Source organism: Helianthus annuus, chromosome 17, assembly GCF_002127325.2.
Source record: "Helianthus annuus cultivar XRQ/B chromosome 17, HanXRQr2.0-SUNRISE, whole genome shotgun sequence".
Lineage (NCBI taxonomy): Eukaryota > Viridiplantae > Streptophyta > Magnoliopsida > Asterales > Asteraceae > Helianthus > Helianthus annuus.
In genome coordinates, this window is record NC_035449.2 from 76,374,553 (window position 1) to 76,399,334 (window position 24,782).

General features: G+C 38.0%; 1 protein-coding gene across 1 annotated transcript; it reads left to right on the plus strand.

The window, feature by feature from the left end:
• Window positions 1-1,088: 1,088 nt before the first annotated feature.
• Window positions 1,089-1,568, plus strand: LOC110924575 (DNA-binding protein HEXBP-like). The gene has a single exon (XM_022168572.1). The coding sequence runs from the start codon at window positions 1,089-1,091 to the stop codon at window positions 1,566-1,568; it is 480 nt and encodes a 159-aa protein (XP_022024264.1).
• The last annotated feature ends 23,214 nt before the right edge of the window (window positions 1,569-24,782 follow it).

Below are 24,782 nucleotides of genomic sequence, written 5' to 3' on the forward strand. Positions count from 1 at the left end.
TTACTTAAATACGTTGTTCAATATGATTGGTGGCTCGATCCTGGTCACGTCACGCCTCCAAGCGGTGGTACTCCGCATGGTGGATTTTGGGGGTGTGACAGATTGGTATCAGAGCCATTGGTTATAGTGAACTTGGTTTTAAAAAGGGAAAAGTTTTTGATAAAACCAGACTATAACCGGTACAGTGCTCAACGATCCACAACGACGCTTTGCTCCACGTGCAAGACTCGACACCATAGGTGGTATGATTTATGTTATATTGTCGGTTAGATAGTTTACACTGTGCATTAGTTAACGTGATAATTGCTATTTGAACCTTGTGTGCTTACTCTCTTCTGTCACCCCACACTTACGCACGTTGCGATACCTTTCTTACCTGTGTTCCCCTCGATGTGAAGATCATGAGTGGGCGTCTCAACATGACCCAGGGTCAGCTGACAACCTTGATTAACGAACGGATTGCTGAAGCCTTAGCAACCCAATCAGGGAGTCAACCCATGCACACCCAATCCCGCATGGGCACCTTCAGGGCGTTCTTGGAGTGTAAACCTCCCACTTTCGATGGCACTGGAGGGACAATCGACATTCTACACTAGATCCGAAGAATCGAATATACGTTCGAAGAAAGTGAAAGTCCTGCTGGCAAACGAGTAGAGTACGCTACTGTCATGTTGCAAGGGAAAGCGTATTCTTGGTGGAACGCACAAGTTCAGATGCTCGGTTTAGCAGACGCGAATGCCACCCTCTGGAGCGACTTCAAGGATTTGATTAAGGAAGAATTCTGCCACCTGGACGACATTCTGAAACTTGAAATAGAGTAGTATGGTTTGAAGATGGAAGGATCAGAGATCGAGGCGTACACAAAGAGGTCCAATGAATTGGCTGCCTTATGTCCTAACATGTCACAACCCATATCTAGGCGAATCAAGCTATACCTCAGAGGCTTAGTCCCAGAAATCCAAGGGTCTGTGAGTGCGGCCAACCTTCCCACAATCCAGCAAGTCGTTCGTTTGGCGCACTAACTCACCAATCAGGTGGTGGAAGAGGGCAAGTTGCCCAAGCGTAGCACTTCTAATGCAAATGCTCTAATGAGTAACAAGTATATTTGGGGTGAGTACCAAGGTGAGGGTCCTAGCTCTATACGACGGGAACCGCACAGGAAACTCGGGCTGAACTACCAAAATCAGGGGGGATACCTAGGGAATAAACCGAGATGCCCCAAGTGCCAACGGCACCACAGCGGGTCATGTGCGAAATCGTGTTGTCATCGGTGCAAGAAGCTGGGACATATGGCTAGAGACTGTAGGAGCCCATATCCTGCAAACCGAAACCAACGACAACACCAGCAGGGTAATGAGAGATGTTACCAGTGCGGTGCTGAGAGTCACTTCAAGAGGAACTGTCCGCAGATGAGACAGAATCGTGACAACAGCGTCAACAAGGGCAACGGGAACAATAACGGAGACAATAAGGATAACCGCAGGACTGGTAGGCATGAGCTTCTGAATGGACAAGAGGAAGAAGGAAACAACCTCAACGTTGTGGCGGGTAAGTTCTATTTTAGTTAATTTGGGTACAGATATGTGTCCCTAAGAGTTAGTCAGGTGCTTAAGCATACCCCATTACCCTTAAAACATCAAACATGTTATAGAACTAGCTAATGGTGAAAGTCTTAAGGGCACACACGTAGTTAAGGGGTGTAACCCCGTCTTAGCTGGTCAGACCCTCTTTATCGACCTCATTCCTATGGTTCTGGGTAGTTTTGACGTTGTCATTGGGATGGATTGGTTATCTCGACACCAAGCGGAGATTATTTGCAAGGAGAAAATCGTCCGTATCCCTCGTTCTGATAAAGAACCCCTCGTGATTTGTGGCGACAAGCGTGGTGCTGTTGTAGGCATCATCTCTTTCCTTCAGGCCCAGAAGTGTTTGCGAAAGGGGCACACCGCTATTCTAACCCTCGTCTCTGATACATCCGTGGGAGAAAAGAAGATTGAAGACATTCCTATTGTACGCGACTTTCCAGAGGTATTTCCTGAGGAATTACCTGGTCTTCCGCCTCATCACCAAGTCAAGTTTCAAATTGAGCTAGCTCCTAGAGCAGCACCAGTAGCTCGAGCACCACATCGTCTAGCTCCATCAGAACTCGAAGAACTATTTACGCAACTACAAGAACTCTTGGAAAAGGGATTCATAAATCCTAGCTCTTCGCCTTGGGGAGCTCCAGTGTTATTCATGAAGAAGAAAGACGGTACCTTCAGAATGTGTATTGACTATCGCGAACTTAACAAGGTGACCATGAAGAACCGTTATCCTCTCCCACGCATTGATGACCTATTCGACCAGTTGCAAGGGTCGAGTTTCTACTCCAAGATTGACCTGAGGACAGGCTACCATCAACTGAGAGTCCGGGAGGAGGATGTCCCCAAAACAGCATTCAGAACTTGTTACGGCCATTATGAGTTTCTAGTTATGCCTTTCGGATTAACCAATGCACCTGTAGTCTTCCTGGACCTCATGAACCGAGTGTGCAAGCCTTACCTGGATAAATTTGTCATAGTCTTCATCGACGACATCCTGATCTATTCTAAGAGTCAGGAGGAACACGAGCAACACCTGAGGCTTATTTTGGAACTACTTCGTAAAGAGCAGCTGTATGCCAAGTTTTCGAAATGTGACTTCTGGCTTCGCGAAGTCCATTTTCTGGGCCATGTGGTAAACAAGGATGGAATTCATGTGGATCCATCTAAGGTTGAATCGATCAAGAACTGGCCTGCACCCCGTACACCAACAGAAATCCGCCAATTCTTGGGTTTGGCAGGATATTACAGAAGGTTTATCAAAGATTTCTCCAAGATTGCGCAACCTCTCACTTCACTGACTCAGAAAGGGTGTCACCTATCGTTGGGGTGATGCACAGGAGTCCGCATTTCAGCACTTGAAGGACAGACTTTGTAGCGCGCCTATCCTCTCATTGCCTGAAGGCACAGACGATTTTGTGGTTTATTGCGACGCTTCCATCCAAGGAATTGGTTGCGTGTTGATGCAACGTGACAAGGTCATTGCCTATGCATCACGCCAACTCAAGGTTCACGAAAGAAATTACACTACTCATGATCTGGAGCTGGGAGCAGTTGTTTTCGCGCTTAAGATATGGAGACATTACCTGTACGGTACCAAGTGCACCATTTACACCGATCACAGGAGTCTCGAGCATATCTTCAAGCAAAAGGAGTTAAACATGCGTCAACGTCGATGGGTCGAACTCTTGAATGATTATGAATGCGCAATCAAGTATCATCCGGACGAAGCCAATGTTGTGGCCGACGCCCTCAGTCGAAAGGATACTATACCTAGGCGTGTACGTGCATTACAGCTTACCATCCAATCTAACCTTCCAGCTCAGATTCACGATGCTCAGGTTGAGGCATTGAAGGCAGAGAACATCAGAGCTGAGTCCCTAAGAGGATCGAGGCAACGGCTAGAACAAAAAGAAAACGGCGCCTACTATGTTAACGGACGCATCTAGGTTCCACTGTATGGAGACTTGCGCGAGCTTGTGATGGATGAAGCGCATAAGTCTCGTTACTCAGTACATCCTAGTTCGGACAAGATGTACCATGATCTCAAGACTACATACTGGTGGCCTGTATGAAAGCCAGCATAGCAACCTATGTCGGTAAATGTTTGACTTGTGCGAGAGTTAAGGTCGAATACCAGAAACCATCAGGCCCACTCCAACAACCAGAGATACCAAAATTGTCACACCCCAAATTTCCACATGTCTCCGGTGGGCCCGGTGGGGAGTACCATGACGTAGTTGACATCATCATAGTCAAACAAGACAATATTTAAATGCACAGCGGAAGCAAAAGATAAATATATTACAAACCGATATAAAGTAATATCAAATATTACAAACGGAATGTAAAGGATCCACAGGCGGATCAAAAATGAAACATTTGTTCTACAGACTTTAAGGCATCCAAGCTTGCGAGACTTATTGTGGACGCTAGAAGACAGCCAGCCTATTGCGTGTAGTACCTGCACTTAACCTTTTGGAAAATACGTCAGTTTACACTGGTAAATACAATTTAACTGACTCATTTTGAAAAGGGTTGAAAATTGGTTTGAATGCACGTGGCACAAAACATTTTATAACTTGGGATAATTATTTTATATTATAATCTTGTGAACGAATTACATGTTACTTGTGCGTTCAGTAGCCCGGATCTTGTCCGGGTTAAAGATCAATAGACACACCACATTAATGAGTTTTACACTGACAGGTGTACGCCTACACCCCGTGCTCTGGTCGTGGCCATCTCGTAAGATGATGCCAAGGATATCCGGGACATGGTCATTAACCCCCCAAAGGCTTAAAGTAAACAAGACTGTTTAAACGAGCCGATCAAATTATTCAATTAACCACCCAAGGGTGTAAGATTTGATGCTCGATTAAGCGGTATTCCATATACCGTAACCCAAGCCCGTATAGGGAAAATAAGTTAAAAGTATTTACCTGAGCTAAATATAATTCAATCCCAGCCGTATACCACCAAGCAAGTACAGATAGCTTTTACTGGGCTCCTAAATCTGGAACGAAGGTTTTTAATAACCTATTAGATTCCTAACGGGTCTTTAATTAAGCCTAAGCTTAGACCGGTTAGTTTTAAAGGACGCTACGGTTCAAACGCACGACTTAAGCGAAGACCGGGTAGACTGTGATATAGACCCGCCAAGTTTGAAGACTTGTATAATATGGGTAACTTAAACACATTCTGGATTTTGAGACAGAAATGATATGGTTTGACCCGCTTCGGCTAATATAAGCGAACTAGTCACATAAGCCGATCCGAACGCGACAAGTGCGTAACGAGTAACCAAAAGAGTCAAATACAGGTTTCCTAAGTTAACATGCCTTTAATATGTTGTGATATCAGTAGGATATCTTCTATTATGCCCATAACGAGTTTAAATCCCAAAATAAGCCCCATAGGGGTATTTTGGTCATTTTAAAGATTATAAAAGAGTTTATTTATAAATCTGAGTTACAGGTCTGATTTATACAGTAAATATACTTAATTTAACATGTTATAACAGTAGGTTATGACCCATATGTGAAACTTATCATTAAAAACCAAACTAAGCCCCTTAGGGGTATTTTGGTAATTTCACAAGGGCTCAAAGGTCAAAACTGGAAACTTGAATTAAAAAAAACTTGTGCTTATTGTTATTACATAAAAATATAATAAAAACATCAGTAGGTATCAACCTTATAAGTATAATATGGTTATAGTACATACTATGCGTTAGAAACGCTTAAAAAGGCGATTTGGAGCCATTTCCGGGTTTTTAAAAGAAAGCTGAGATTTTTATAACTCCAGAAGGCTCAAAATATTTTATTCAACAAATAAAATCAGTAGAAAAAGGTTTGGGGTCAAAAGGACTTGTAGAACTCATTTTATGGTCGAAAAGGGCAAAATCGGTATTAACCGAATTAAACTTAGAGACCTATGTTATGCTCAGCCAAAAATTAAATAAAAATCTTTAAAAATCCCAAAATATTATATAACATCAGTGGGTAAAAAGTTTGATATCAAAAAGTGGGTTCAAATAGGTTATACGCTAATTACGCCGTTTACTTAACATAAAGCTTTCAAATTACGATAATGAGCATAACTCTTAATCTAGACCTCAAACTGATATCAAATTTTAGGTGCAAGTTTATAAATCAGTAACAAATGTTTCTACTCTTTCACTTTTTCAAAAATCACGTTTTATAGTTAAAAGGGCATAATAGTCAACGTTTAAGCATAAGTCGGAAACATGCATATGAATCGGACAAGCATTGAACCAAGTCGTAAAATCTCAGAGAGTTATACTTATATGGGACTTGGTCCAAAATAAGCTCTAAGGCAGATCTCAAACATGCATAAACGGATCGGAACTGATAGTCAAAGCAAAAGTCAAAATATGCGACTTTCGGGTCCGATCCGGGTTTAAGCCGCAAATTGTCGAGTTGAACATGTTGAGACTTGTTCTTACATTAATTACCATGTTATTTTAATGATCAAACAGGTTGCATGTACCCTATATTGCTAATTATGCTTAATCTTTCGAATAATCATTCTGTTGACTTTTTAAAGTATGCTTTGACTCGACAATTAGCATTGATAGATTGGGAATCTGAAAATACCCTTTTAAGGGTTTGTTACCCACATAAATACCTACTTGTAGGTACTTTCAATTCGAGAAATGACTGAGTAATTTCCGTTTAATCTCAAAGTCAAACTTAAATCACGATGGTTTGACTTTTGATTAAATAACTAAGCTAGAACGAATTAGAGAGGGTTAGGAATACTTACAAAAGTCTTAATTATGATTATGGATCATTAGAAAGCCTGAGTTTGATCAGAGAGCTTCAAAAATGAGAATGCAAGTGAAGTATCAAGTGAACTTAGCTCCTTTATATAGTTTTCGGGACCTCACGAGATCGCGACATGTGTCGGGAGACCATATCCAGATCATGGCAAGTGTTGGGTGGTTTTATCATACCATGTGCCACCCCTAGAATCGAGTTGGTGGTATTAGAAACCAGTTTGCACATGAAGACAGCAACGAACAGGCTGTTAATAGCTGTTCTGCACTTCTGATGAACTCATGCGGCCCGCCTGAGAAACCCAGGCCTGTACGCGGGCCGCCTGCAGGTCCATAACAGCAGCAACAGTGTAATTAATGGCAGAAATGGTCCCCGTGAGTCTTTAATGTTATTTAAGGCACGTTCAAGGCCCGTTATCCTCATTTTAAGGCTCCACTAGGAGGATTAAACATAGAGGACATGAAACATGTTCAAAAACATGTCGGATGTCAGTTCGTTTGGCCGTACGGTCACGATATGCGTCGAATTACGACGAAACACGGACGGATGCTAAAAACGAACCAAACGACGCGACGAAAGGAATTTTATCAAGGCGGTCACTAAAATAAAATATTTTAGTGCTTACATAAATTTTTGGGTGTCCGGTGATGTTCAGAATGTGAGATATGCGCGAGAATGCAAACTTGTGCACTTTTTGACACTTTTAGTCCCTTCATGACCTAAAAGTTTATTTTTGTGCACGAAACACCTCTAAACCTATTTCTAAGCTATACAAGGGATAAATAGGGTATATTTAACTCATGTACATATTCCGGAATGTCTGTTATCATACGAATCGGCATACTTTTGCCGTTTGACCCATATAGTCCTTAAATTGCGCAAAGTAGCGCGAAATGCCGTTAAACGTTATCTAAGCCTTCCATGGCCCATATTTATTTTTCCGAAGCATATATCTAAATATTACAATGCTTTTGTTTGCTTAGATGGTCCCCGAAAGGCGTAGATTCAAAAGTTGACGCTTTAGGTCCCTCTATTGCGCAAACTTGCACATCTAATCATTTATTAGCATTAAAGCCTCATCTAATCCATATTAGGCATTCTTGGAAGTATTATTAAACATTACGATGCCTCGGGTTCGCTAAAAGGTCATTCATAGGTATAATTAAACATATTGACACTTTTAGTCCCTCTAACTTGCAAGGTTGCACGAAACTTTACTTATAGGCATAAAAGCTTTAGTTGACCATTATTTGGCATTCCCGAGAGTATAATTAAATATTATGAAGCTCCCGGTTTGTTAAAAGGTCACTCAGAGGTAAGAATTAACATGTTGACGCTTTTAACCCCTTTATTGCGCAAACTTTCAATTAATTATGCAAACGGCTACACTTATACATCAAGTGGCATATTTGTGAATATAAACATCGTAAGAAACTTATTTTAGGAATCTTATCACTTCCAGTCCTTACATAATCAAAGTTTTTGATTTTTCAAAAAATTAGTCCCTCAATTTCAGTGTTTGACTTCATTAGGGTTTATTACACGTGTCACTACATCATTGGACGTGATTTTACGAGGTGTTACATCCTCACCCCCTTAAAAGAAATCTCGACCTCGAGATTTGCTAAAATGTTGGGAGTACTCTTTGGCACTTAACGGACTTAACTTCTATAGCATGTCTGGAGTCTCTCCAAGCTCCCAAAAGTGACTTTTATATTTGGCACATGTATCCTTTTGGAGCTTCTTAACCTATCGATCCTTAATCGATATAGGTTGCTCATTATATCATGAATCTGCATATCAATATGTGATAATGCTTCTTGACTTATTGGTGAAACATATCCCCAATTCATTAGTATACGATGCATTGTATGCTCAGCCAAGTTCCTTAAATAGGTTTTAGCTTATAAGCTATTTGATCTTGCTACATTCGATTCCTTCGAATGATTTTTATATACAATCAGAGCTTGACTAGCCTGATAATTAAAAATTTGGCACACACTTCCAGAGTGATATCTTTGTTGAACCTTATTCCTTAACAAGGACTTAGGAGGTTTGCTATTTTCATTAATCTTTGATTTTTCTGCCAAAACTGGCAATCTTACAGATGATCATGGATTTGTATGATCCTATTCGTTGTTTCCAAGGCAATTTTCAGATCCTGATGATTGGACGTACCAATCTTCTATTTAACAATAGGTATTCAACATTCCATCTAAGCAAGGTCTCCAAAGGAGCAGCCTTGATACTTATACATCAACTATTATAGAAAAGCTTATCTTAACGTGAAATGGTTATTCCAACCATTACTTAAAACTAATCTTAAGGGATAGTTAATCCTCACAGTTAGTCGAACAAATCGACGATCCTGGGCAGCTGATGAAAATTCTTAATTGTTGCCTAATTTGGGTTGCGGTATTCAATGCATAAGCAAAATGAACCGTCTTTCTTAATTAACAATACCAAATTCTTAGAATATAGGGTTAGGCTATATGAATTCTTTATTCTCAAAACTTGTTTAATTGGGATTTTGATTCTTCCAATAATGGCACTAGCCGTCTTGGAGATTTCATAAAAATACAACCCTAAATGGGATATAAATCTTAATTCTACCTGCCTCTCAGAAGGTAAACAGGGTAATCAAGATACAATAAGGTTACAGAGATTTTCCAAATCTGAGGCTCCAGTTCATCTGTCATATTCTGTGTCAGATAAGTGACACATTTATGTCAAAAGTCCATGAATTCCTTAATCGGGAACATTTACTTTGGCAATTCCATTCTGGATATCTTCCTTGAATACCATTAGTTGACTTTAGTACCATATGACTATTAGAATATCCTTGCGGTTCCATGCATTAAACCTCCATACTGATCAGGCATGGAAGCAATCTATGGAACATATTAAGATACACCAATCCTCATGTGGCGCTTTTATCATACCATCTGGTATTCGCAATCGATAGAGATCAAAGAGATATCAACTATACATGCTGACGCACCTCTTCTAGAGAGAGGGTACTTCTAAAATTCCATGATTAGAGATTTCTAACAGGAACAGAAGAAATGGTTCTTATGATTTTGCCTGTAAGTTTTACCTTACACTTACTATCTGGGGTTCTTACGGGAAAGATTAAAAGTTTGCTAAGTTTATGGTTTTATGAGAGACTTAGCAGTACCTGCAACCAAACGTAACTCCTAGCCATAAAATCACCATAATGGATTTATCTGGTGTCATTATTAATGTGAGTTGCCTCTAATCATACATCAGGAGGGTTAAACGCCTCCATTCTTAATCCTTTTAAACTTAGCTATAAGATCTTTGACAATTTGTAGGGCAGTTTCGACCTTGACTGATTATTCCTTAATCTATAAAACGTGAGTAGCTGAGGTGGATCCATAATGGATCTATAGTAAGCAGGCTTTGAAACCTTAATGTGCCCTTTTATTGCTGATGCTAAATCATAATATATATATATATATATATATATATATATATATATATATATATATAGTGCATTATGCTAAAATTCTAGGTTAACCGAATAAGAGCACTATTTCAACCAATGAATCAATGTTTGCAACCTATTGTCGATAGTTTATAGCTCTTATGGGGGTCGGAAAAATTCTTTTTCCATCTTTTCCACTTCGCAAAACGGATACCAGGTTTTTCTAATAAGGTCCTTAAAATTTGGACCATCCCATACTGTATAAGGGGACTCCATTAGTGTCCTCACAAATCAAGGGTATTACCACCGAATGATTGTGACGCACACCTTACCGCGTGCTTTCCAGCATAACCACTGTTATACCTAATGGTTTCTACTTCTTTCAACAATTCCTTGCAATCAATGGCCTCTTTTTAACTATTGAAGTCTCTTGACTTCCAAGAGACGAAGTACTTTTTAAGTACATCCTAAAAAGAATGGGCTCCTTGCCACATATGATTTTATTTGGGTCATTCTTCGCATATGGATTATGAATAAAACTCTTATTTTGAGTAGCGACATGTGTTTTAGAGTAAACAACATTTGGCTTCTTGAATCATTTCATGTGTTTTCTTATAACCTTTCTAACAACTGCGTTAACTTTGGTTTTGGAGATTAACTCCTTTAACATTGAGGTTCACTCTTGATGCACCGTTAACATTTGTCGCATCTCTAGCATTGCGACTGTTGTTTGTCTTATATGAGCTTTCCATACTCGAATCTTTTGGTATTAAATACCAAATGTAACAATTTATTGTGTGCATTTCAACAGCTAGTAATCGTTCTGATGACTTATCATACATTAACCATGGTATTATTAAACCATATAAACATTCCTAAGGAGTGTTATTTGATTGTACATCAATCATATTCAGCCTAAGACACAAAAGGATCATTAATGGCCTTTAGGGTTTTGACCGAGTCTGTTACCCTTTTAACAGGGGATCAAAATGTCCCAGCTGTCTTTGGCACATAGATGATTTTAGATAGCTCGAAGGCTTGCCATAATGGCTTTCTAAAATATGAAACATTAGTCCGTCAGGAAGGACATAAATAATCATATGGCACGAAGGCCTTGTTGCATAGGACGTTATAAGATATGGCAACAAATGCCTGTCATAGAGGACATTAATTTATAATCCGTAATCTTATTAGATTAGGGGTTTTAAGATTTTAATCTAGTTCTTCACCATTGGACAGGGAGTCATAGGCTACCATTGTCATCGTCTTGAAAGGCGATTTATTTTGGCACATAGGCAAATCCTAGGACATCATTAATGGATGTTTACATATATACATATATGTATATATATAATTATCATCATTGAGTATATTAGTCATGATCTTATCGATCTCATAGACTTTAAGGCTTGGGCATTGCCCATCACCTTTGACGATGTACCACAATGGTCATATCTGACAATGTCTCTAATGGACAATATAACATATAACCCGTGGGTGATATAGATCTTATCGGTGATTCAGGATAACACCACGAAGGGTAGTACAATAAACACACTTATATATAGGAAGTACCAGCAGCGTATCCACCATGTGTTTATTGTATTACTCTAGTTTCGTTATCTAAATCACCGTCAAGATGCATATAATCATAACCATTGAGTCGGAAAGTACTTCTTGAAATCTCCTTATGAAGATAGGAAGGCCCAAGACTGTACTTCAAATATCCTATAAAATAATATGATCATCGTATCAGATGATATTAGTCATGATCGCACTGATCATATAGACTGTTAGGGTTGGGTATAACCCACCACTTTGAACAGGGGATCATAAGACCACCACTAGCTTTGTCCTATCTCAAATAGAACAAAACATAGCCCGTAGGCTTTTCATCACTGGGGATGTTAATATTATGGTGACCATACTGATGATACTGGTTAGGATCGCATTGATCATATAGACTATCGGATTTAAGCATAGCTCACCCCCTTGGGCAAAGAATTATAAAAGATTACAATTGCCTTGTCACTATTGGACAATATATTATATCCCGTAGGCAAAATATCACTAAGGGATGTTAAATAACATGATCATCATATTAGATGATATTAGTCATGATCGCATTGATTTTATAGACTATTATGTTTGGACCTAGTCCAATATTTTTAGACAGGGAGTCGTAGACCACAACCGTCGTGTTGTCTTATTAGACAACAAGTTTAGCCCGTAGGCACTTCCCTTATAAGGGATGTTTATTACGGGATTGCTCCTTAGGGAAATTCATTAATCATGGTAAGCAGAGACCATATTTGGTTAATTTATCAATCATATTTAAGATTTCTATAATAATTTGTCCTAATTATAAAACAATAATAGTTTTATTTGTGGCACAAAAGGCCTAGTCACATGGACAATTTAATTTATAAGTTATGATTTCAGAGAATCAAAACATGAAGGTTTGAACCTAGTTCATTACCTTTCTCTGACAGGGAGTCATCGCTACCACTGTCTTTTGGCTCATATGGAAATAAGCAGGGCCCGTAGGCACTATATTACCACGTATGGTAAAAATATGATCATCTTAATTGATGACCTAAACCCATGATTCAGAGATCATAAGATTGGGTTAGGAATCTTCAGAAGATCCTTTTATATAAAAGTGACGTGTGTGATTTTAATGGATCATGTCTGCCAGGAGTGTTAACATGGTTTCAGATGTTAACAGGGATACGAATCCTTTAAACAGGTCTTACCATCTTGGCCCGGTCTTATAATTGACCCGAAGGCTAGGTTTCACTCTTAAGATTCTTAGTTTATAATTAACGCAGAACAAATTTTAAATTGAAATGTTGATAAGGATCTGAATCTAAATTGAGGAACTGCCATCTTGGTCGGGTCTTAATATGACACGAGGCTAGGTCTTGTCCTTTTAGATTTTGCCATTTTATTATAATGGTAGATCTTGCAAAAGGAATGTTATTTTAATTTATTTCATATATTATATTCATATATATATTGAATGAATGAAATTTTGATAAAGCATTCCAATGATTCTAAAAATACTGAATTGCCCTAAAAGGGACTTAAAAGAAATGATGTTGTCCTCAAAGAGACTGAAAGATAAAAATGTCCTTACAAGGACTTACTAAGGAAACGAACTTCAGCAAAATGAGTTTCTTCTTCATTTTATTTCTGAATGCCTTCTTATCGGTTGTACATTAATCCTAGTCGCAATACGAAGCTCGGCCTTTCCTAGGCTTCAAATGGGGAGAAATTTCACTACAGCTCCTTGCTGGGCGACGTGTTAAAATATATACAATTGAAAGTAACAATCCTCTGAATAGAGTCGAGAGTATTCCTATGTTAAGTCTAGACTCGGAAGGTCAAAGAATGTGCTATCGTGTCATTGAGATTAAACACAAAAAGCTAGTGTTTAATTCACTCAATGTTGGCTCTGATACCAACCTGTCACACCCCAAATTTCCACGTGTCTCCGGTGGGCCCGGTGGGGAGTACCGTGACGTAGTTGACATCATCATAGTCAAACAACACAATATTTAAATGCACAGCGGAAGCAAAAGATAAATATATTACAAACCGATATAAAGTAATATCAAATAATACAAACGGAATGTAAAGGATCCACAGGCGGATCAAAAATGAAACATTTGTTCTACAGACTTTAAGGCATCCAAGCTTGCGAGACTTATTGTGGACGCTAGAAGACAGCCAGCCTATTACGTGTAGTACCTGCACTTAACCTTTTGGAAAATACGTCAGTTTACACTGGTAAATACAATTTAACTGACTCATTTTGAAAAGGGTTGAAAATTGGTTTGAATGCACGTGGCACAAAACATTTTATAACTTGGGATAATTATTTTATATTATAATCTTGTGAACGAATTACATGTTACTTGTGCGTTCAGTAGCCCGGATCTTGTCCGGGTTAAAGATCAATAGACACACCACATTAATGAGTTATACACTGACAGGTGTACGCCTACACCCCGTGCTCTGGTCGTGGCCATCTCGTAAGATGATGCCAAGGATATCCGGGACATGGTCATTAACCCCCCAAAGGCTTAAAGTAAACAAGACTGTTTAAACGAGCCGATCAAATTATTCAATTAACCACCCAAGGGTGTAAGATTTGATGCTCGATTAAGCGGTATTCCATATACCGTAACCCAAGCCCGTATAGGGAAAATAAGTTAAAAGTATTTACCTGAGCTAAATATAATTCAATCCCAGCCGTATACCACCAAGCAAGTACAGATAGCTTTTACTGGGCTCCTAAATCTGGAACGAAGGTTTTTAATAACCTATTAGATTCCTAACGGGTCTTTAATTAAGCCTAAGCTTAGACCGGTTAGTTTTAAAGGACGCTACGGTTCAAACGCACGACTTAAGCGAAGACCGGGTAGACTGTGATATAGACCCGCCAAGTTTGAAGACTTGTATAATATGGGTAACTTAAACACATTCTGGATTTTGAGACAGAAATGATATGGTTTGACCCGCTTCGGCTAATATAAGCGAACTAGTCACATAAGCCGATCCGAACGCGACAAGTGCGTAACGAGTAACCAAAAGAGTCAAATACAGGTTTCCTAAGTTAACATGCCTTTAATATGTTGTGATATCAGTAGGATATCTTCTATTATGCCCATAACGAGTTTAAATCCCAAAATAAGCCCCATAGGGGTATTTTGGTCATTTTAAAGATTATAAAAGAGTTTATTTATAAATCTGAGTTACAGGTCTGATTTATACAGTAAATATACTTAATTTAACATGTTATAACAGTAGGTTATGACCCATATGTGAAACTTATCATTAAAAACCAAACTAAGCCCCTTAGGGGTATTTTGGTAATTTCACAAGGGCTCAAAGGTCAAAACTGGAAACTTGAATTAAAAAAAACTTGTGCTTATTGTTATTACATAAAAATATAATAAAAACATCAGTAGGTATCAACCTTATAAGTATAATATGGTTATAGTACATACTATGCGTTAGAAACGCTTAAAAAGGCGATTTGGAGCCATTTCCGGGTTTTTAAAAGAAAGCTGAGATTTTTATAACTCCAGAAGGCTCAAAATATTTTATTCAACAAATAAAATCAGTAGAAAAAGGTTTGGGGTCAAAAGGACTTGTAGAACTCATTTTATGGTCGAAAAGGGCAAAATCGGTATTAACCGAATTAAACTTAGAGACCTATGTTATGCTCAACCAAAAATTAAATAAAAATCTTTAAAAATCCCAAAATATTATATAACATCAGTGGGTAAAAAGTTTGATATCAAAAAGTGGGTTCAAATAGGTTATACGCTAATTACGCCGTTTACTTAACATAAAGCTTTCAAATTACGATAATGAGCATAACTCTTAATCTAAACCTCAAACTGATATAAAATTTTAGGTGCAAGTTTATAAATCAGTAACAAATGTTTCTACTCTTTCACTTTTTCAAAAATCACGTTTTATAGTTAAAATGGCATAATAGTCAACGTTTAAGCATAAGTCGGAAACATGCATATGAATCGGACAAGCATTGAACCAAGTCGTAAAATCTCAGAGAGTTATACTTATATGGGACTTGGTCCAAAATAAGCTCTAAGGCAGATCTCAAACATGCATAAACGGATCGGAACTGATAGTCAAAGCAAAAGTCAAAATATGCGACTTTCGGGTCCGATCCGGGTTTAAGCTGCAAATTGTCGAGTTGAACATGTTGAGACATGTTCTTACATTAATTACCATGTTATTTTAATGATCAAACAGGTTGCATGTACCCTATATTGCTAATTATGCTTAATCTTTCGAATAATCATTCTGTTGACTTTTTAAAGTATGCTTTGACTCGACAATTAGCATTGATAGAGTGGGAATCTGAAAATACCCTTTTAAGGGTTTGTTACCCACAAAAATACCTACTTGTAGGTACTTTCAATTCGAGAAATGACTGAGTAATTTCCGTTTAATCTCAAAGTCAAACTTAAATCACGATGGTTTGACTTTTGATTAAATAACTAAGCTAGAACGAATTAGAGAGGGTTAGGAATACTTACAAAAGTCTTAATTATGATTATGGATCATTAGAAAGCCTGAGTTTGATCAGAGAGCTTCAGAAATGAGAATGCAAGTGAAGTATCAAGTGAACTTAGCTCCTTTATATAGTTTTCGGGACCTCACGAGATCGCGACATGTGTCGGGAGACCATATCCAGATCATGGCAAGTGTTGGGTGGTTTTATCATACCATGTGCCACCCCTAGAATCGAGTTGGTGGTATTAGAAACCAGTTTGCACATGAAGACAGCGTTCTGCACTTCTGATGAACTCATGCGGCCCGCCTGAGAAACCCAGGCCTGTACGCGGGCCGCCTGCAGGTCCATAACAGCAGCAACAGTTTAATTAATGGAAGAAATGGTCCCCGTGAGTCTTTAATGTTATTTAAGGCACGTTCAAGGCCCGTTATCCTCATTTTAAGGCTCCACTAGGAGGATTAAACATAGAGGACATGAAACATGTTCAAAAACATGTCGGATGTCAGTTCGTTTGGCCGTACGGTCACGATATGCGTCGAATTACGACGAAACACGGACGGATGCTAAAAACGAACCAAACGACGCGACTAAAGGAATTTTATCAAGGCGATCACTAAAATAAAATATTTTAGTGCTTACATAAATTTTTGGGTGTCCGGTGATGTTCAGAATGTGAGATATGCGCGAGAATGCAAACTTGTGCACTTTTTGACACTTTTAGTCCCTGCATGACATAAAAGTTTATTTTTGTGCACGAAACACCTCTAAACCTATTTCTAAGCTATACAAGCGATAAATAGGGTATATTTAACTCATGTACATATTCCGGAATGTCTGTTATCATACGAATCGGCATACTTTTGCCGTTTGACCCATATAGTCCTTAAATTGCGCAAAGTAGCGCGAAATGCAGTTAAACATTATCTAAGCCTTCCATGGCCCATATTTATTTTTCCCAAGCATATATCTAAATATTACAATGCTTTTGTTTGCTTAGATGGTCCCCGAAAGGCGTAGATTCAAAAGTTGACGCTTTAGGTCCCTCTATTGCGCAAACTTGCACATCTAATCATTTATTAGCATTGAAGCCTCATCTAATCCATATTAGGCATTCTTGGAAGTATTATTAAACATTACGATGCCTCGGGTTCGCTAAAAGGTCATTCAGAGGTATAATTAAACATATTGACACTTTTAGTCCCTCTAACTTGCAAGGTTGCGCGAAACTTTACTTATAGGCATAAAAGCTTTAGTTGACCATTATTTGGCATTCCCGAGAGTATAATTAACTATTATGAAGCTCCCGGTTTGTTAAAAGGTCACTCAGAGGTAAGAATTAACATGTTGACGCTTTTAACCCCTTTATTGCGCAAACTTTCAATTAATTATGCAAACGGCTACACTTATACATCAAGTGGCATATTTGTGAATATAAACATCGTAAGAAACTTATTTTAGGAATCTTATCACTTCCAGTCCTTACATAATCAAAGTTTTTGATTTTTCGAAAAATTAGTCCCTCAATTTCAGTGTTTGACTTCATTAGGGTTTATTACACGTGTCACTACATCATTGGACGTGATTTTACGAGGTGTTACATAAATGGAAATGGGAGCAAATTTCCATGGATTTCGTTACTGGTCTGCCCAGATCTCAACGCGGAAATGATACCATTTGGGTGATCGTGGATCGACTGACCAAGTCTGCACATTTTCTGCCTATCAAAGAAACGGATAAGTTTTCTACTCTAGCAGACATCTACCTAAAAGAAGTGGTATCAAGGCATGGAGTGCCAACCTCCATCATTTCTGATCGTGACGCTCGTTTTACCTCTGAACTATGGCAAGCTATGCATAAGTCTTTTGGCTCACGATTAGATATGAGCACCGCTTATCATCCACAGACGGATGGGCAATCAGAACGCACCATCCAAACTCTTGAAGACATGCGTAGGGCATGTGTAATCGATTTTGGTAACGGCTGGGAAAAGCATCTCCCATTAGTGGAGTTTTCATATAACAACAGCTACCACACCAGCATCCAGGCCGCTCCGTCGACGCATTGTATGGACGCAAGTGCCGATCACCTCTCTTTTGGGCAGAAGTTGTTGACAGTCAAATCACTGGCCCAGAACTAGTAGTAGATACAACAGAAAAGCTATGCCGATAAGCGAAGAAAACCACTTGAGTTCCAGGTTGGGGATCGAGTGCTGCTCAAAGTTTCACCTTGGAAAGGTGTAGTTCGTTTCGGAAAACGAGGCAAACTCAACCCTCGATACGTTGGACCCTTTGAAATCACCGAGAGAATTGGCAAGGTCGCCTACGGGTTAAATCTACCTGAAGAACTCAGCGGAGTTCACAACGTATTCCACGTGTCAAATCTGAAGAAGTGTCTGTCAGACGAGACCCTCATAGTTCCCTTAAAAGAGCTCACTATCGACGACCAGCTGCGATTCATCGAGGAACCAGTAGAGATTACGGATCAAGACGTTAAGATTCTCAAGCACACCAGAATACCTCTCGTCCGAGTTCGTTGGAATGCTCGTCGTGGCCCAGAGTATACCTGGGAACGAGAAGACCAAATGAAACTCAAGTATCCCCAGCTTTTTAAGAAAAACGCAACCACTACTGAGGCTGAAGCTACTGCAGAATTTCGGGACGAAATTCCAAATCAACGGGGGGATGATGTGACACCCCAGGAAAACCAGGAAACCAACGCAACATAACTAGCTTCCTCAGTAACAACGCACTAAATTTCGGGACGAAATTTTCTTAACAGGGGGAGAATGTGACAACCCTCGTAATTACATGTATCCGTACGATTATTTAATAAAAAATAAAGTGTTTGATGACTGTGCTGAATCATTTAACTGCTTCTGATATCTGTGTTATACTTACATGTACTTGTTAATATACTAATAGTGTACAGAAAGGTCACTAAATAGTACGTTATATTTTCCGGAGTGTTGAAAATTAAAAACGTTACAAATATATATATATATATATATATATATATATATATATATATATATATATATAGGACGCTTTATGAATTAATTAAGCGCTTTAACGGAACAGTGTCAAACCGAACAACCGGACATTACCCGGGACACCAAATATTTGTCAAATACATTGATTATTTATTTCTTGGCTTGTCATGATCCCCGTGTACCATAACACCCACCAAAATCATCACACAAACATATACTATCAAGATACTTGCACCCTAACTATCAATTACCATTTAGTTGAAATTTTACATCAAGACCCCCCCCCAACCGAAATTTCGGTCCCCCATGGACCCACAAATCATTCTCCATCCTCCATATATTTGATTAGATTTTATGGCAATTGTTTATTTGATTCTTGCTTGTGTAAGTATCCATAATATTTGATTCTTGCTTGTGTAAGTATCCATAATATTTGATTCTTGCTTGTGTAAGTATCCATAATATGTGAAGATGATTATAAGGCATGGCCATGAGATCTTACAATCAATTCAAGTCTTACACACCCTCACATTACTACTCCCTCTCTCTCATTCGGTTTCCCCAAAACCGAAATCCATCACCACCACTATCATCATCCATCTCTTCCATTTTTACAAGTTCCATTCAAGTTTGAAGGTGATCCATGGTGGTGGCAACTTGAAGGACTTTCTAAGGAGTTTGTTCTTGTCTTTTTCACCATCACTTTCTCATCACTTCTTCACAAGATTTCATCCCTAGCTATAAGCTAGTAGTAAGCTCTTGTTTAACCCTTGATTATCTTACTTTTATGGCTAATATTTGTAGAATGATGTTTATTTCACAAGAACACTAAAAAGAGTTTAACCAAGAAGATGAAACATGATGTACTTGTGTTAGTATGAAGTTGTTTTGATATGTACTGAGTATTTGCTGATTTACTTGTTGATATTGATGTGTGATGTTGTTGTGGTCACTAAACATAATTAACGGGATCAACCGAACACAAACTAGTAAGCTAGAGACCAAAAACAGCAATCTGTCCATACTTTACAGCCAACTTCAGTTGGCTGTAAACAGGTCATAAACTCAACGAAAAACCGATATTTTGAATCTAAAACATTTCATTATGAAATACGGTTCTAATGGCACCGGAATCATAATTTTTGGATTCCGTTTACTATTTTTAAAGTGTTAATTTGTAACAGCAACTTAAACTGAATTTTGACAGCAATAAATGGGTGTTATACTTTCGGTCATAACCTGAGTTTTGCGATGAATCGGACCATGAAATTTGTACAGTAGATGACAACCGATGCATGTGCAATTACCCCACTGGAATTTCATAAATCGGACACTCGATGAATTTTAATAAATTGTTCCGTGGACTGTGGTCAGAAATTCATAAATCTGAGTTCAGTCTGGAATATGATTTTTTTATAAAATATTGGTAGTGAACTGGACCCCGATATTTTTACAAAATAAAATATGGAACGTTTAAGACATCTTGTAAAAATTTGGGAATTTTTGGAATAACTTAACTATTTTATTAAAATGTCCGAAAACAACCGGTTTTGAATATAAATGCTGAATTGAGATAAGTTGTGACTTGCGTGTCTAAATGTCGAGTATGCTATCCGTGAATGATCTAACATGTTATATATGTTATGTGCATTATCGTATGTTTGATTTTGAGTGGGGAATGGATGGGAAACTTAGATGGGCATAAACCGTTAAAACGATGCATGTTGTGTGATAGATACGTGTAGGAACTTTGTGTTCTATTTGATAGCCACTAAATGACTAACTGGTAAATTATATTAGGACGTGATTGACCGACCTTGACTGTTAGCTATATTTGAGAATCTAACCGAGTAAACCGAGGTGAGTTCACACACTTTCTAAGGCATGGGATTCCCGGTGGTTTGGGAATGGGTTAAAGAATTAAAACGGAATCTACATATCCTACTTAGGTAGGATATGTACGGCCATCCTCCTCGGGTAGGATGCCAGTATTAATCCTGCGTATTCTCTTTGGGAGAACTACGTACGTTTGTCCTCCTTGTGTAGGACAACAACCTTAAACTTACTAGACAAAACTCTATCATAAGTCCCTCATTTTATATCAACTTAATCGCCGAGGCCAATGGCGAGCGGGTCATTAGTTAATAGCGCTATTAGGTTTATCAAACCTCACACCGTGCCAGTCGGACGGGCGTGTACTAATGGACTATGGCAAACCATCAGTGATGATAGACACTGATGTAGGGCACAACTTACTTGCGTAGTAGTCGATACCATACGGTCTAGTAGTTCACATGGGGAAGCCCCCACTAATCATGGAAATGATTTGGGTAATAAAGAATGAACTGGTTAATCTTACTTTCAACTACGGGGTAACCCCCACGACAATTACGCCAACGAAAGACAAACCACGTTTTCAGAAACAACTTAAAACTAAACAACTAAACATGAACTCACTCAACTTTGTTGTTGACTCGTTGTTACATGCCTTACAGGTCGTTAAATGCTTGGAGCTTGCACGAGGAAGGAGTTGTTGTGGGATACGGACTGTCATGTTCCGTAATAAACACTTAATCCTTATGAACTTATTAAATCTACGTTTTGGATTTTAAACTTATGGACTATGAACTTATATTTTGGTATCACGTATTATGCTTCCGCTGTTTAATTTAAAACTTGGTTAACTGGCTTTTGGTCACCAATTGTATTGTGGTTGGTTTTATTTACTTAAATACGTTGTTCAATATGATTGGTGGCTCGATCCTGGTCACGTCACGCCTCCAAGCGGTGGTACTCCGCATGGTGGATTTTGGGGGTGTGACAATTCACTTAGATTGTCAGTATACTGATCCACTTAAATTTTCACACAAAGTTTAACTGTTTCGAGATACGGATTAGTGTTTTAAGGACTTAAACTTATTCCCGTGTACCACCTCAGAATATACTCCCGTATCCAGATCCCAATATTCAGTCTTACAGGTGAATATACCACAGATGATATCTGTAAAGGGGTTAGATGCGAGGACCGTGAGAGCTCAGGTCGATACTTCCGTATACGCAGAGAGATGACGGCTTCGACTTTTCGGTGTGTCCCCTTTAGAGGATCTTTTGTTTCAACAGCAATGATTATCAATTTTATTGTTTATTCAATTTGCTGAGGGTTGCGCTATGTTTCAAGCAATGCAGAAAGTATTATTCGGGGACTAGGTCAGAACTTCCATTCAGTAGAAGTCCCGGAATAATACCCAAGATATCACTGAGTATAAAGACCTAGTATCTCAGAATAAGGGACCTTTCAAACAAGATTTCGGGGGTTACCCATATATCCGAAAGATGTTCCCCATGAAATAAGCAAAGTTTGAAATTTAGGTTTATATATCTAAAACAATTTACTAAGCGTGTAAAAATCTACTGGCATATCATCAGTGAGACTGTTTATCACATTATAGCATTACAATTCTTTAGCGTACTGTGATTGTCTACTGATGTACTATCATCTCCTCTATTTACGCAACAACTCAATTTTCAAATTTTATCATGTTTTTGACTTTTTCAAATTTTCTAATGTTTTTGTATTTTCTGAAATTTTTACTCCCCCTAAAATTCAAAACATTTAAAAAAAATTTGACAAACCGACACTGATAGCTTTGTCTCGCTATCCATTTTCAGCTTCACATGCTCTGTTTTGCAGAAAACATAATGTACCCCCATGATTTACAACCCGTTGATTTTCGACAGTTTGAAAACCGTTTTTCAATCTTGTGAAAGTAATCATGTTTGTTCCGCCGTGAGGGTTTCGGCCTACTCAAGTAACATAAATTTAAAAACAAAACATATTTTTGATTTTTCAAAATTTTCAATTTTTAGGGTTTTTGAAAATATTGTTTATTTATATATAGAAAAGATAAACTCCCTGTTCAACCAAACCAGGGTTCTGCAGCCTTCTCCTCCTGTGCCAGGCTGCTCATCAATTCTGTTTCTTGACATTCAAACTTCATAAGCACCTGCACATTCATAAAAACTCAATTACTTGAACAATTTAGCCCAAGTATGTTGGACCTTAGGCATTTCAACACAATATCCATTCAATGATGGAAAATCTTTGTCATTTTGTACAAAAACTTTTTCATCTTTGGTTTTGACTTTCTCATCGTTCACAGTAGTCACTTCTTTTTTAATCACCCAGTTCTGTCCTTTTGAAGCACTTCTTTTGTAAAATCGTGACTCATTTTGATTATTTTGACTTTGAACAACAATTTTTGGTTTCCAAAATTGATTTGGCTTTGTCATATCAACTGATGTTTGCCAACTTTGTGTTGTTCTGAATCTGGGTGTGTGAGAATTCTTGGTTTGTCTTGAATCAGACCTCGTCTGTTTTGGTTTCCAAGTTTGATTCGAAGCAAACTTGTTTGCGTTGTACTTCCAAGTTTGTTTTGAATCAAATCTGGTAAACTTTCGTCTCACATCTTCAGACTTCTGTTTTTCAACATCAACAGGCTTTGCGTTTTGACACTTGCGTGCAACATGTCCAATTTGATCACATTTAAAACATGTTTTCTTTGAAACATCTTTAACCTGTTGTTGTTTCTTTTTCTGATCATAGAACTCTTCATTAGACTGTCGTCTAAATTGGAGTTCTTTCTCTTCTTCCGAACTTCTCCCATGGACAAAATTCGTTTTCTTTTGAACATTTTGTTTTTCAAAACTTTTATTTTGATTCTGTTTCTTTTTATAACCCAACCCTGCTTTCATATTCTTCTTTTTGTAACCGGGTTTGTTATAAAAAGTTTTCTTGTTCTTTCCAGCAAATTTTGAAATTTCTGATTTTTCGATCTCAACCATCTTAAAAACTTTATCAATCTTATCTGAAATCACATTTTGAATCGGGAATACAATATCTAAGAATAATTTGTCCGATCCAATCATGGTATAAACCAATCCTTTTGAATCATCATTCACAACTTTCTTAGATTTTGAATGTTTGAGATAACCATCATGAAAATTTCCCTCATTTTCATCATGTGATTCAGACTTACCTTTGGTTGACTCATCTTTCAAATCAACAACCTTACTTACCACCTCTGAATCATCAGCTTCATCAGATTTTGCGTAAGTCACATCGATACTTTCAGGTAATTGGTCAACTATGTTCAGACCTTTTGCCACCTTTTCCTCATCATAAAAAGTATAATTGTTTCTCAATGGTGGTGGTACCTGATGAAATTCTGAACCAATACCTTTTTTGTTCTTGTCAGTATCTTTGTCATCTGGTGTGATGTTGAAAATGCGTTCGAGAATGTACGAAGAGTTATGATAACTTTGAAGTTTTGTAACTATCTTTTCCTTTTCAACCAGAACTTGTTTGAGATTAGCAACTTCATCAACACACTTGTTTAATTCAAGTTGCTTTTCTTTGAACTTTCTCTCATACAGTTCTTTAGTTGTTAAAGTTTCAGACAGTCTTTGATCAAAACATTTGACTTGGCTCTTCAAAGTATCATAAGCTTCTTGTACTCTCTGATTTGACCACTTCAAATTATCATATTCTTTTTGAAAATTATTAAGCTTATTATCTTTTTCATCGCAACCAACACATTTTGCTGTACACATTTGTCTATACATTTCATTTTCCTTTTCAAGCTCATGACATTTCTGTGTCAGTTTTTCAACCTTTTGTTTCAAAATTTCTTCTTTTTCGATCATTTCTTTACATTTTATTATGAAAACATTTTCAAGTTTATTTATTTCAATTTCTTTTGTTTTTATAATTTCATCTTTTTCAGTACAGATTTTGCACATTTCTATGCAATTCCTGCACTTGTTTTCATTATTATCAACAATATCAACATTTGATAGATCAGAAGATTCACATACCTCATTTATTTTCAGAACCGGTTCTTCTGTTCCA

Coding starts and splice junctions, on each gene's coding strand:
- LOC110924575 (XM_022168572.1), top strand. CDS start 1,089: ATGAGTAACAAGTATATTTGGGGTGAGTACCAAGGTGAGGGTCCTAGC.